We start from the raw sequence: 14,264 nt of genomic DNA, 5'->3' as shown, positions 1-14,264 counted from the left end.
TCCTTTAGTCTAGGTCAAATTCGCGTATATATATCATTCAGTATTTGTGTAATTTTTCCTAAATGATTGATTGCTTAATGATACCATAACATATGCAATATATTGTTATGGTATCATTGAGGATTTTAAAAGTGTCTCATTAAAAATATTCAATATCATGATAATATATGAATATACCGTGGTAGTATCGAATGACTTAGGAAAACCTTTATGATACCATCACAATATATACATACTTTGATGGTATCATTCAACATTTGTGATGATATCATGTCAGTATATGATACATACTTAAGGATTGCTCATTGGTGAATGATATCATGCTAATTCCTCATTTGAAGGACTTCTCATTAGTCAATAATATCATGCTATTATATATATAATGTGTTTGTATTATTGAGGATTAACTTAGTTGTACATGAATGAATATAGAAAACCTTAATAATACATAGCAGTATATGAATATATTGTTATGATATCATTAATGAATGAGTAGTTTTGTGAATGAATGAATAAAGAAAACCTTAGTGCTACCACAATAGTATATTCACATACTGCAATGGTATCACACATGATTTGAGGAGTGTTACTAATTATATGAAATAACCCTCAATGATACCATGCCAGTATATGATGGTATCATGGAGATGTCGCTGAAAGATTGAAGTAGACATCAATGATACCATGACAATATATAGATATAATGTAGTGGTATCATTGCGGACTGAAGCAAACCTCAATGATACAATGTCAGTATATTGATACTGAGATGGTATCATGATCGCGAATCACATGCTTTGGGAGGTATGAATTGTAAAGATGTATTTGTCTGTAATTATTTTGCTTTTATGGGGCATGAGCTTAGTTTTCCCTAGTTTTTTTCATTTTCATGCATAGATTTGAAAGTCTTCCAATGGTATTGAGTAAGTGGAAAAAAATTATACTCCTCTTTTTTCAATTTATATAATATTTTTCAATTTTTGAAAATCAGTGTAATTATTTTTTAAAAGAAAAATTAGATTAAATCAACTCCATAACTTTTAAAAAATAAAGCTTTTGACATTAACGAAAAAAATAGTATAATCTACATTTATTGTCATAGCAATACAATAAAAAATATTTTAATATATTGATCAAAATTTACATAATTTAAACTCAAAAAATAGAAAGTGGCACACAAAAATTGGGACAAGTAGTATTATTATAAACATTTGCTTATCTTCCATTGGACTTATTCATGGAGTGCTTATACTAGGTATATCTTGAAGGTATATACTTGTAAAATAAAACAAAAAGATAGATTTGAAAGTATATACTCATAACGTATTTCAATATTTAAAAGGTGTTAAGCACGTTAGCACATTAATAATGGTTTTACCTATTCTACTATCCTTTTCAGTCATAAAATTACTCTCTCTATATATACTTATTCATTTTACACTTTGTCTCCCCACCATCATTGCATATAATGTATGTATTAACATATATTCAGTGTATACTTACGAGTATGTACTGAATATAAATTATACATTAAAGATACGATCAGGGGCGGATGCTGTAAGAGGCCAGGGTGTTCGAACACCCTGGACAAAAAATTACATAGGTTAATTTTCTTTGTTCATGTACATATATTATTTTTTTAACACCCTGAACATATATTACAGACTTACAGTATATATTTAGGTCGAATTATTTTTTCAAACATCCTGAATGAAAATGCTGGATCCGCTACTGGATACCATCACCTTTTCATTCACCACAAATTAAACACTCGAAGCTTAGCCTCAACATCCACCAATAAACACCATTAAAATCAATAGCACCATTGTACAATAATGTATAAGCATTATATATATAATATATAATTTTCACACTGTAACATAGTGTATATGTATAACTTGTATACATTATAACAACATATATACAACTTTTATATACAATTAAAATACAAGCACTGTCCAACCCATAAAGCCCCCAACCCACCACTAATATCCACTTCAAAAAAATCTTTATTTGCAAATATCATACGAATCAGGAGAAGGATATATATATATATATATATATATAGACGCGATAAACGCAAACATTAAATTTATATTTTCAGTATTTTTTCTTTTCATGTGTTACACGTTCTTACTGTTAAATCAATAATATGAGGCAAAAATTCTCAAAATTCCGTAAGTGGTAGGTTTTCAGTCATTTCAAAAGATAAAAATGCTTTTGGACATTTATTTTCTTTCTTTTGGCAGCAAAACATATTAAGTCGAGTTGATGCCCATACTTAAATTGTTGAGCAGACATATTGTAAATGCATTATTTTAGACTTTTATAAGTGTCGAATGATAGATAATATATAGGATTTGTATTATCCTATCATAAAAACAAATTTCGCTCATCAATCAACCTAAGATAATCGAGTTGTCGAGGGCTAACTCACTTAGTGAATTCTCTGTCTCTGACAACTGAGGTGAAGCGTTCAATCCCATCAATAACGTAACATTCACTTGTCTTCTTTTTTTTCTCTCCCCTCTCGATGTAATAAAAAATAAAATCAAAATCAAGAATAATAGAAGTCTACATAAGATTGTTGACATCCTAACTTAGACCAAGTCCACTGAAATGGTGATCAATGATTTAGGAATTTACACTGTCAAGGGATGATTATGAAACAAGAAAAAATTCTTGAAGAATACGCAACTCTAAGACAAGAAAAGCGCTTAAAAGCTCAAGTATAATAGTACATTTAATTTTCTTTATTAAGACATCTATCTAGCTACTCTTCAATGGCTTGTCCGTTGATCATTCTATTTAAAGTTGTATATTGATTATGTAGATGTTAGATATGTGAACTAAAGGAACCTATATAGTTATGCAAACTTAATTATGTAACTTTAAAAATAGTGTTAGAAATATAATAGAAGATTCAGGTACATTCATCTTTTTTCATAGAAGAAATAAATTTGTTGAAGAGTAATGCTCATGTGAAATAGTTGTCTTATGTTTGTGTTGCTTTATTTTTATAAATTTATCGTTAGTTAGTTATAAATTAAAAAACCAAACCAACCTGATACGAATCAAATTGGTGCTTTTATTTGATTTGATTTTAAATTTTTTAAAACCAACTAAATTAATTTAATTTTGATTTAATTAAAAACCAAACCATGAACACCCTTAATTTTATGCGAGAAACATGTCACATTAGAACTATATTATCATCATATGAAGCAACATTACAAACTTAACATAAAACATGAATAATTAAGTGGTGAGATGAATAATCACGAGCAAAAGGATCAAAAGAGTACATTTCAATTAATTGAATATTAAATATGCTTAGTAAAATATTAGAAGGACTCAAATCAAAATTTAGCAATAAATGAAGGACTAAAAGTACTATAAACCAAAAAGAAAAATTTAAAAAACTGAGGTGGTTAGTAAAATATTAGAAGGACTCAAATCAAAATTTAGCAATAAATGAAGGACTAAAAGTACTATAAACCAAAAAGAAAAATTTAAAAAACTGAGGTGGTTAGTAAAATATTAGAAGGACTCAAATCAAAATTTAGCAATAAATGAAGGACTAAAAGTACTATTAACCAAAAAGAAAAATTTAAAGAACTGAGGTGGTTACAAAAGGCAGTTCAATGGGCCGACTTTATGATGTTACAATTATACCCCTGATATACATAACGAGACATCAGTCTAAAAAAAACTAAGTACGACGTCGTAATCATAAAATATACCCAAACTAAAAAGAGGATATGGTAGTCATTTAAAATAAAAACCTTACAAAATTGTCAATTGTTTGAACAACTTTTTCAGTTAAAAGGCACTGTTGTCTATACAAACTGAAAAGACCTGAAAATAATAAGCAGAAGATGAATGAAAAGGCGAAGCAGAGCGGTTACGCCGCCGGCGACGTCGATGGCAACGGCGACGGAGGATATACGTTAGTTGATGCCGGGGATCCGATGTTGGACGCCGGAAGAGGCAACAGAGTTAGTAGTGGAAGAGTGAAAGAACCTTGGTCCCCGGAGGAAGACGCGATACTGACTGAACTCGTAAACAAGTTCGGTGCAAGGAATTGGAGTATGATAGCGCAAGGAATTCCAGGCCGTTCTGGGAAATCATGCCGTCTTCGATGGTGTAATCAGCTTGATCCGGTGCTTAAACGCAAGCCTTTTACTGGTAAACCGTCGCCGTTTGTTGTTTTAGCTTTCTATTGAGTTTTTTTTAGTCTTGCATAGATACGTAATATGCTGGTATTTTTCCCTTTTTGAGTGAAGTGCTTTTGGATTTTTCAATTTTTTTTGTTCGTGGAAACGGCGATGGCTTTTTATTAGGGCACATTTTTTTGGTGCTTATATTGGATTGTGTTTATATTTTTGAGTTTCAATTGATTATGCTTTTTTTTATTGAATATAGGAAATGATTGTTAGTTACTTATTCTTCTGCATTGCTATGTTGCTGTGTTTTCTTAACTATGTTGTTCGGACTCTCCAAAAATAAAATGTTGCCGCACCTGTGTAGGATACTTAAAAAATGCACTACTTTTTGAAAGATGTTTGAGCAATATAAGTTTTCTATTTTCCATGTCCTACGCCCTCCCTTTACAAACACACACCAGAGAGACAGAGAGAAAGTGAGAAACCATGTGTGTGGGACTGAAGATATCTCTTTGGCCGATAACTTCTATGATAGCTTTGTAGTTCACTCTAGAATTTCGAGATTTAGTGCCTCCTTAGTGTAGTACTAATACAGTAATACTCAAAAATCTGATCTTTTGACAGTGGTTTATTGATGCATGCTTGTTTCCTTGGCAAATATTACCCAAATTTACTAACAAGTAATATAGTCTTATGTTTGAGTTGTTTAGAGATGTTCAGTGCCCGGGTTGTTAGAAATCCCGGTATAAAGATCATTGAATGTTAATTATAAATAAAATAAAAACTTGGGGAATGCTACACGAGGTCTAACTATGTGCAATTTAGGTTTCTTTTCCATCTGGTGAATATGTTATGATTGTCCTATAGTTGATTTGTTACTTATGTCTATGCCCGAGAGACAATAAGACTTCAATCTCCAAGTTTAACTCAGATGTAGCTCCCTTCACACCCGCCCTTAAGAGTTATTGCTTCAATTAGTAAACATACCTTGCTAATGCTTGCAAATGATTACATTTTCTTTTCATGATGACGAATTCTAGCTGAGATTTCTTCTTTATCAAATGTTGACAGGAGTAATTGCTTACTCGCTGTCTCTATCTCTTTCTACATGATGAACTTGCAATTTGGAAACATGAAATGTACTTGTCTATAGTAGCACTTAGCTTTAGGCATCAACTTTAGTGGAATTCACAGTTCAGCTCATGTCCCTTTGGTGTTTCCATTTGCTGAAGGTTAATGGAAACATGTTCTACCTAGTCTGCCACAGGCAATGTTAGAGGTAGTCCTCTTTAAAAAAAAATTGTCCTTTTGGTGAGTTGTTCTTTGCATGATAGTTCTTGTAATTGCCAGTCGTCAATTCTCTGTGCATGGGGGGAACCACTACATTGTAGCACATCAGGAAGATACTAGGATGGTCTAGTAGCTACTTAAGAAGCCAGATGATTTGACATGGATGATGCATACAACATACTAAACTTTAATCCAAGCTAGTTGTGGTTTGTTATGTGAATCCTTGGCTATTTATTGTGTCCTCCTCACAATATATTTTGTGTTGTGAGGAATGGGGATTCATCGTAAAATGACTAGTTTTAGGATGGTTATCAACCTACTGCAACCCTCTTTATTTATCAAGATTTAGGTCCGGCAAATGAGCAAGCTCCCACTGGCAGAGTTACATGATGATGCATGATTTGCTCAATTTGACGAGTGCTTGGTGATGCAAAGAGTACTAGCAGATATTTCTAGGCATAATTGTATTATCATTTTTGTTGACCAAAGCTGCTCTTGATTCATGTAGCTTATATCACTTTTCAATAATTTCATGGATGTCTATTTATCATTTTTATTAACTGAAGCTGTTCTTGTAGTTTGTGTTACTTTTAGTCTTTTCTGGGGTGTTTCATTTGGATACTGATGCTTGCAATGCTTAATGAAGTTTAAAACTACATTGTGCTTTTAAAACTTGTTGGATTATACAATACGTGAAACTTGAAAAGTTAAATCTTTTTTTATGATTGTATGAAGCCTGGTAGTATGTCCTTGTACAAATTTTATTGATGTATTGACAGCTATAGTTATGTAGCAAGGTTCTCTAAAGGAAAAATGGATGTCGGAATGATTAAGAAATCAGTACAATGATTGGATAAACCATGACTGAAGTAAAGATTTCAAATATTCTGAAACGCGCAATTAGAAACGAGAAATTGTTGCGTATTTGTGGATGGTCTCACATGCAGGATTTTCTTATAAATATGAATGGGGCGTGTGTGTGCTGTGAATGTTTAAAATAAGAACATTTACATTTAATGCATTTGGCAAAGTGACGCTGCTTTCTCAAGTTTTAAGATCAAATCTTTAAGAAATGACTATATAGAACAGTATGAATGTAAATTTGACAACCCATAAGGAAATGTGACTGATTAAATAGACGGAAAATCCCATTATCGATTTATATATCATGACCACTGGGTATGTTGTTGTTGTGATTTGTATATCACGACTAGGATAAAAAGGAAAAGAAACCAGTAAATTGACAACTGGGTTCCTGTAGTCTTGCAATCTTGTACAACGAACTGTGCTAATACAGTGGTGGTTTTGTGTTGAAAGGGGTTAATCTTTCTGTATTATGGGAGTTAGGTTGTTTATGTCATCATGCTCTTAAGGCTTTTGATAATTTATCCTCTTATTTGCAGTTGTTCTTGGTATTTATATTTGTTCTTGTTGCTGTTCTGTTCTTCTTCGATTCATTTCATTTTTTTCTTTGGGAAGTAAAGGATGATCAATTCATGATTTGATGCATAAACTTTACACTGAAGTATGAATAGTGTGATGTTTCTTTCAGCAGCACATCACAGTTCTGTCCCACTGAGCAAGTGCATTTTCCTTAAAAGACGGTAGATTATATACTTAAATAATGCTTACTAAGTTTTCTTATAGGAATTTGTTTAATATTCAAATTATCTTGGTTTTGAGACTTATGTTCATGTTTCGGTTAATTTAGTAGAAGCAAGTATAATCATTTGCATTAAGAATCTCCTCGATCCATGTTATTCTCATGACCATATTCTTCCCTGAAGCCTAATCAAAGGTTACTTTGCTGCAGATGAAGAAGACCACATTATAATTAATGCGCATGCAGTCCATGGAAATAAATGGGCCTCAATTGCAAAATTGCTCCCTGGTAGAACAGACAATGCTATTAAGAACCACTGGAACTCTACACTAAGGCGCCGGTTTGGAGGGATATGGAGGGTTAAACCACTGCGCAGCATGATGTTAGATGATAGTAGCATTGACAAGGCCAAGGCATTATTTGAAGAAACTATGTCACGTGGATATCTTAACCAAATTAAGCCCCTGGAAATTCTGGAAGTTAGTCGCACAGAGTGCATGTCTAGCCAGTCTGATGACAAAGCCCAAATATGTGAGATTTATGGTATTCCTGAGAAAACTCCACACTCTGTTTCTGAAAGAAGTCGTTCTACATCTATGGGAAACAGTGATCCATCTGCTTCTCATCCAACTGAGAAAATTGGTGCATTTAATGTTTATAACCCTTCCGTAACTTCAAGAATAGTGCCAATACAGGGGCCTCTGATCCACACATTCTCACCAGACTTTGATATATGCAAACTTCTTGAAGGTGTATCTGGTGAAACAATAGTTCCTCAGGGGTGCGGCCATGGTTGCTGTGCAGCTACTACCAAGAGCACCTCCAAAAGTTCATTGTTGGGTCCTGAATTTATTGAATACGAGGAACATCCTCCCCTCCTCGGCCATGAGTTAGCTTCTATGGACACAGATTTGAACAACATTGCTTGGATCAAAAGTGGACTAGGAAAAGCCCGCAAATTATCCAACCTAACCACAAGCCAAGGAAATTCTCGACATAGTTCTGCTCAAATGGGTTTTGGATAACAGAAGATGAAACGAGATCACTCTTTTTGAGCAGAGGAAGCCTATTGATTGGCATGATGATCGATTTATTTTCAACTCCAATGATTATGCCAAATATTGGATTGCCAGCTGAAGTTGAAGGCTCGAGCTGAAACTTGTAGGGTTTTTCTGTTTCTTCTTTGTGGCGGTTTTTTTGTGACATATATGGTATACGAATGCAGGTACATTAAACTAAGGGAGGGGGAAAATATAGTTTCTGCTATTGCAGACTGGGAAGCTGCTCAATCTTGTAGAGTTGTTGCTGTATGGCTGGCAATGAAATGGTCGTGGTAGACTGTTTTGGCCTATGTTTATTTTTAATTTCCACGAACAATTTGATTCCAAAAACCAACTCTATTTACATCAATCATTTCTGATTGGGTGCTTTCGAGCCAAAGGTCTATCGGAAATAGCCTCTATACCCCACAAAGGTAGACATAAGGTTTGTATATCTTCCCTAGACCTCACTTATGGGTTCACACATTAATATGTTGTGGTTTCTGGACTGGATAAATGAACAGCATTATCAAAGAACAACCAAAAGTTTACAGGTACACAACATTAAGTAAATGACATTTACCTGCAACATTTATGCAGAATTGCATTTAACCAACCTGCAAAAAGTTTGGCTGGGAGTCTATTTTCTCCAACGTAATCTCTGTTCAAATTTACGTGTACACTTCTTTTGTCCGTACCAAAAAATATTACTCTTAAATTTGAAAATAATTACCTCTACACTTTCAGATTTCAGAACGACACAAATATTATTACATATTTAAGATTACAAGTTTCAAATGTTTTATTGTGACTAAGGTTATAGTTAATAGTAGAGACATGATTTTTATTAAGGAGTTCAATATAGACTTTATATATACATAACCACAACAACAATAAAAACTCCTCTTTACTCCCAAACGTGCGGTATGAGAAGATAATATGTACACAAATCTTAATAATATGTTAATTGAAATAAATGAAGCAATAAATAATGATCAAATCAAAGAAAATGATAGTAAAGAAGTACAATAAAAATTTAATTATTTTTTATTAATTTAGATTATATCACATGAATTGGGGGGGGAAAAAAGTTAAAAAAGTTTTTTCCGGCGCAGCAGCAATTAGCCTTATAATTTTCATTTTCGGTCAAGTGGAGCTCCGAACAAAGCACTGTGCAACTTCTTCATCTATGGAAGAATCCGACAATCCCCCGAATACCGCCGCTGCAGCCGCGGCGGCGTCGGATTCCCCTCTCCAACGGAAGCGTGCGGCGATGATCGAACGCCTTTCAAACTCACACCAATCCCGTTTAGCTCGCAAACCCGATTCGGAATCGAACTCCACATTCATCTCCACAAGTTCCTTTCTTTCTCGTTTCTCCGAATCCAAAAACTCCATTGAATCCACGCTCTCTCGCATACTTCATACACCCGACCCGCATTCCAACCCGACTCTTAAATCCGAACTCGAAAACGTCTCAATATCCATCGCGGATCTCGAAAAACTCGTCGCTGAAAACTCCTTTTCCCTACCATCCTACGAAGTCCGTACATGCCTCAAAACAATAACCGATCTAAAACAATTCGTCGAACAGGTTACACGCGAAGTAATCCCAAGGAAGAAATTCTCTTTCAAGAACAAATCAACGAAGAAAATCACAACGCAAAACATATCAGAAGTCCCAAATGTGGAATCAAAGAATTCAGTGTTAAGGGTTTTGGATTCGCCAGGGTTTAGGGGCAGAGAAAATGAGGTTATAGTGAAGGAATTCGATAGGGGTAATGATGAAGAGATTAGAGAATTTGTTTTATCGGATTTAAAGGATTGTGATGTGAGATTAATTGGGAGTGTGAGGGCATTGTTTGTGCATAAACTGATTGATTGTAAGGTATATGTTGGACCTGTTTTTGGGTCAGTGTTGATTGAAGAAGTAACGAATTGTGTGTTCGTTATGGCTTCGCATCAGATTCGGATTCATAAAGCTAAAAGATGTGATTTTTATCTTCGCGTGAGGAGTAGGCCAATAATTGAGGATAGTGATGGTGTAAGGTTTTCACCGTATTGCTTAAAGTATGATGGGATTGAGAGGGATCTTGAGGAAGCTAATCTTGGTGAAGAGACGGGGAATTGGTTGAATGTGGATGATTTTAAGTGGTTAAGGGCAGTGCAGTCTCCAAATTGGTCAATTTTGCCGGAAAATGAACGCCTTGGCACAGTCGATATTTCAAATCAAGAACCAAAAATTTGAATACTTTTGTCGCGAGGAGTGGTTAGTATGTTAATCCTCTTTGCTTAAAGGAGATCACTTTTGTTTGGTTATCTTGTTATGTGTACTTGAATTTGTAGTTGAGTAATGATGCATCAGTTTTTGTGTTGATTAAATGCATTACTAATTATTAATCTGTTTTTTAAGAGGTGACCTAAATATAATCAATTTGTGATTAAGGCGTAGTCATTGTTGTTGGTATGATTCTGTATTGCTGTCTATCAAGCAAATATGAAATGCCTTTTTGTATCAATCAACTTAGACACAACTAGTTCGGGTCAACTATACAACAACAACAACATACCCAGTGCCACAAGTGAGGTCTGGGGAGGGTAGAGCGTACGCAGACCTTACCACTACCTCATGGAGATTGAGAGGTTGTTTTCGAAAGACCCTCGGCTCAAAAGTATCAGTCTCAAACAAGAGAGAGCAACGGTATATATACAAATCATATCATTCAAATTTTACAAGATAAGAACAATACCTATAGCAAAATAGAGTGATAATCAAAGGGCAATAACAACACAACTATACTGGCACGCCTAGACCTAAGACCAACCCTAAACCGTCATAGGGCAAGACAACATTCTTCCCCTGCTAGCCTTCTTCCCTAATACGCGAACTTCTCTTCTTTCTATCTAAGACCATGTCCTCGGTGATATGAAGTTGCGCCATATCCTGTCTAATCACCTCTCCCCAATACTTTTTCGGTCTACTCCTACCCCTCCGTATAACCCCCAAATCCAATAGTTCGCACCTCCTAACTGGGGCGTTGACACACCTCCTCTACACATGCCCAAATCATTTCAGCCTCGCTTCTCTCATCTTGTCTGCCACAGAGGTCACTCTCACCTTCTCCGATATAACCTCATTCCTAATCTTATCACTCCTAGTATGTCCGCAATTCATCTCAACATCCTCATCTCCGCAATATGCATCTTCTGAACATGAGAGTTCTTGACTGACCAGCACTCCGCACCATATAACGATGACGGCCTAACCACCATTTTGTAGAACTTACCTTTAAGTTTGGGTGGCACCTTCTTATCACACAGGACTCCAGAGGCAAGCCTCCACTTCGTCCATGCTACCCCAATGCGATGCATGACATCATCGTCGATGTCCTCACTACTCTGGATGACGGACCCAAGATATTTAAAGCATTTTCTTTTGGGGATAGGTTGAGTGGCAAGTCTCACTTCCATGCCTTGTTCATCCATCGCACCACTGAATTTGCATTCCATGTACTCTGTCTTGGTCCTGCTCAATTTGAACCCTTTGGACTCTAGATTTTGTCTCCAAACCTCCAACCTATCATCAACTATATGAATCCATAATATCTATATATGTGTCTGTTGCTGGTTCCATTATATCAAAGTTCTACGCACAGCTCTATTTAAGTCTATCAACTTCTATTCTTATGAAAAACAAAGTGACCATCTTCCTAAATTAACTGATAATGAGGAGGCAACTGATCTCGAAAGATTTGTTGCTGGTACTGCCGCAGGAAGCACAATCACTGTGCTCTGCATGCCTATGGAAACTGTGTGTGATATTTTAACATTTTCAGTCTTGTTGCTTCTTGATTACTTTTGAAAAGCATAACAAGTTGAACTCTGTTGAGTTGGATATGTATCTGTATCTGTACAACTAAATCAAAGGAGAGAAGTTGAAGTAGCTATGCAAGTTGGTTCTAGATGCGGAACTTATCTTTCCTGTCCTGTTACATGGTGTGTTTTACAGTGAAGCTAGCTCTTAGATTGCCTAGATTGTGAGCTTGGAAAATAACGCAAGTTGATACTGGCTTATAAAATTTACTTTACCCATTGACATTTTCAGACTGCTTAGCTTGACAACTTATTTTCTTCAAGTGGCACCTTCTGCTTAATCATATGAAATTTTCTCAGTTTTCCTATATGGTCATATGCTGATTGCTTTGACTCTACGTCACTGATTTGAATGGACTCAACGGAACTAACTAAGTTAAGAGAATATGATTTTGGGGCTTAATTGAACTTAAAAAAACGCTGCTAGAATAATTGCTGGGGGCTATCTTATGAAGAAGATGTGGGAATTGCTATTTGATGATTCAGTTTATCAGTAATGAATTAGCTAATTTAATCAATTAAAGTTTTTCAATTTGTTTGGGTAATAGAATCACATTATTGCTCTATCCTTGATATATCAGCATTGGCCCAGCAATTTTAATCATGTGTGGTAGGTAACCTTTCTTTTGCAAGTCCCATAGTATGCAAAATACTAGTCTTCGGCTCTTCTTTATGGCTACATTCAAAGAACTATCTCAAGTTCTAACCATTCGACGATGATCCTATCACGTTTCCTTTGGTTTTATTCTTAAAAGGAATTCTCGGAACATGTCAATATTCCAGATCAGGATTGTAATGAAAGCACCATTGGGAGGCTCAATGTGCTTTCAGTGACATGATTCACGCTAAGGGATTCTTCTCTTTATACAAAGGCCTGGTTCCCTCCATCATAAGCATGGCACCTTCAGGCACAGTTTCTAATCAGCTTATTTTCGTTCACCAGCTGAAGGAAAGAAGAAGACTACAAAATATGAAACAAGGTGAAGATCTAAAATGCATTAGATAAACTGGAGTTGGGTACAGTTAGAACTTTGATAAATGGAGCAATTGCTGGTGCTTGTTCTGAAGCCGCTACATACTCATTTGAAGTTGTGAGGAGCTAGCTAGCTTCAGATGCAGGTCCAGGCCACCAAGATGAGTGAATTGGCGACTAGCCTGAAGATAGTTGAGTAAGGTGATATTCCTGCCCCTCTATGTAGGATTGTCTCCCAGCTATTACAGGTGGTACATCAAACAAACAATTTCTTGTTGACTGTTGTTCCATCATCTTTGGATTTATGGTTGTGGATAAGAGTCATCAATTCTTTACTGTGGAAAGTGAAACCTAGACAGCAATTTGGGGTGGCGATAAGTACCAAGAACATCGATGAATGGGACATACAATTATCTTATTTTGTAGTAGTAATACAGTTTACATACATGTATATATTTCTTTCCTTCATTTTTTGATGGTAAAATAAGCATATGTAGTCAGCCATTAAGTTGTTGTTAAAGCCCAAAGGCTGTCTTTCTCTTGGAAGTCAAAACTAAGGTCTAAATTTATGCCCTCTTTTGAACGATATAGGTCATCTAGATGGGGAAGAACGTCTCTTTATTCTTTGATAACCATGATGTCTGGGTCAGGTTGCGTGCAACTCAATTAATTCCAACAACCTGCTATCTCCCACCAACATAGGTATCGGGTAATTCTATCCACCAAGACTACCTTCATATGATAGGGATAAAGTTGCGTACAAATCATCCTCCTCAAACTCCACTTATGGAATTACACTGAGTATATTATTATAACAAAGGTCATATCTCATCTGATTGGCTACTTAGCCTGGTAAATGAATTGCAGATTCATCGATCATTTGCATAATTCTCATCATCGAAGAATAGCCAAAAGTATACAATTATACAATAATAAACAAAATACGTATCAACTGTAAAATAACTAATAAAACAATTTATTTTATAAATATAAGAATGAAAAACAATGTTGTGGGGAATGTTCAGATAAAAAATCTTTAATCAAAATACAACAAAACCTTCATTAAATTTTACATATTATTAAAGTACCCCTTGATTATAGCCAAAACAACTTTGATCTTAAGTTCACCCAAATTCACTATATTGTCTTATTTTTAGTAGTAACAATAATGTTTGGATCAACTTATACGTATCTAGAGAGCTATGAAGTTATTCCTTGCGGCAATCACTGAAATATTACAAAATGATATAAAGAGGGTGATGGCTGATTTAACTTGCAGTCAATTAGGCTATCTGATCTTTGCTTGCGGCATCTCTAAC

At 35.1% G+C, this 14,264-nt stretch overlaps 2 protein-coding genes across 3 annotated transcripts; both read left to right on the top strand.

The window, feature by feature from the left end:
- Positions 1-3,838: 3,838 nt before the first annotated feature.
- Positions 3,839-8,395, top strand: LOC129877845 (transcription factor MYB25-like). The gene is made up of 2 exons (XM_055953384.1): positions 3,839-4,188; positions 7,270-8,395. The coding sequence occupies exons 1-2, from the start codon at positions 3,879-3,881 to the stop codon at positions 8,082-8,084; spliced, it is 1,125 nt and encodes a 374-aa protein (XP_055809359.1). The 5' UTR covers positions 3,839-3,878; the 3' UTR covers positions 8,085-8,395.
- A 769-nt stretch (positions 8,396-9,164) lies between these two features.
- LOC129880901 (tubulin-folding cofactor C) lies at positions 9,165-13,510 on the top strand. Of its 2 annotated transcripts, none has more exons than XM_055955142.1 (2): positions 9,165-10,368; positions 12,916-13,510. In XM_055955142.1, the coding sequence occupies exon 1, from the start codon at positions 9,169-9,171 to the stop codon at positions 10,345-10,347; it is 1,179 nt and encodes a 392-aa protein (XP_055811117.1). In that variant the 5' UTR covers positions 9,165-9,168; the 3' UTR covers positions 10,348-10,368; positions 12,916-13,510. The 2 variants fall into 2 exon arrangements, with proteins under 2 accessions (XP_055811117.1, XP_055811116.1); XM_055955141.1 differs by lacking the exon at positions 12,916-13,510 and adding an exon at positions 12,728-12,909.
- The last annotated feature ends 754 nt before the right edge of the window (positions 13,511-14,264 follow it).

The sequence above is a fragment of the Solanum dulcamara genome, chromosome 2 (assembly GCF_947179165.1).
Source record: "Solanum dulcamara chromosome 2, daSolDulc1.2, whole genome shotgun sequence".
NCBI classification, from domain to species: Eukaryota; Viridiplantae; Streptophyta; class Magnoliopsida; order Solanales; family Solanaceae; genus Solanum; species Solanum dulcamara.
The sequence above is the reverse complement of the archived record's forward strand: the minus strand, read 5'-3'. Positions and strand labels throughout refer to the sequence as shown.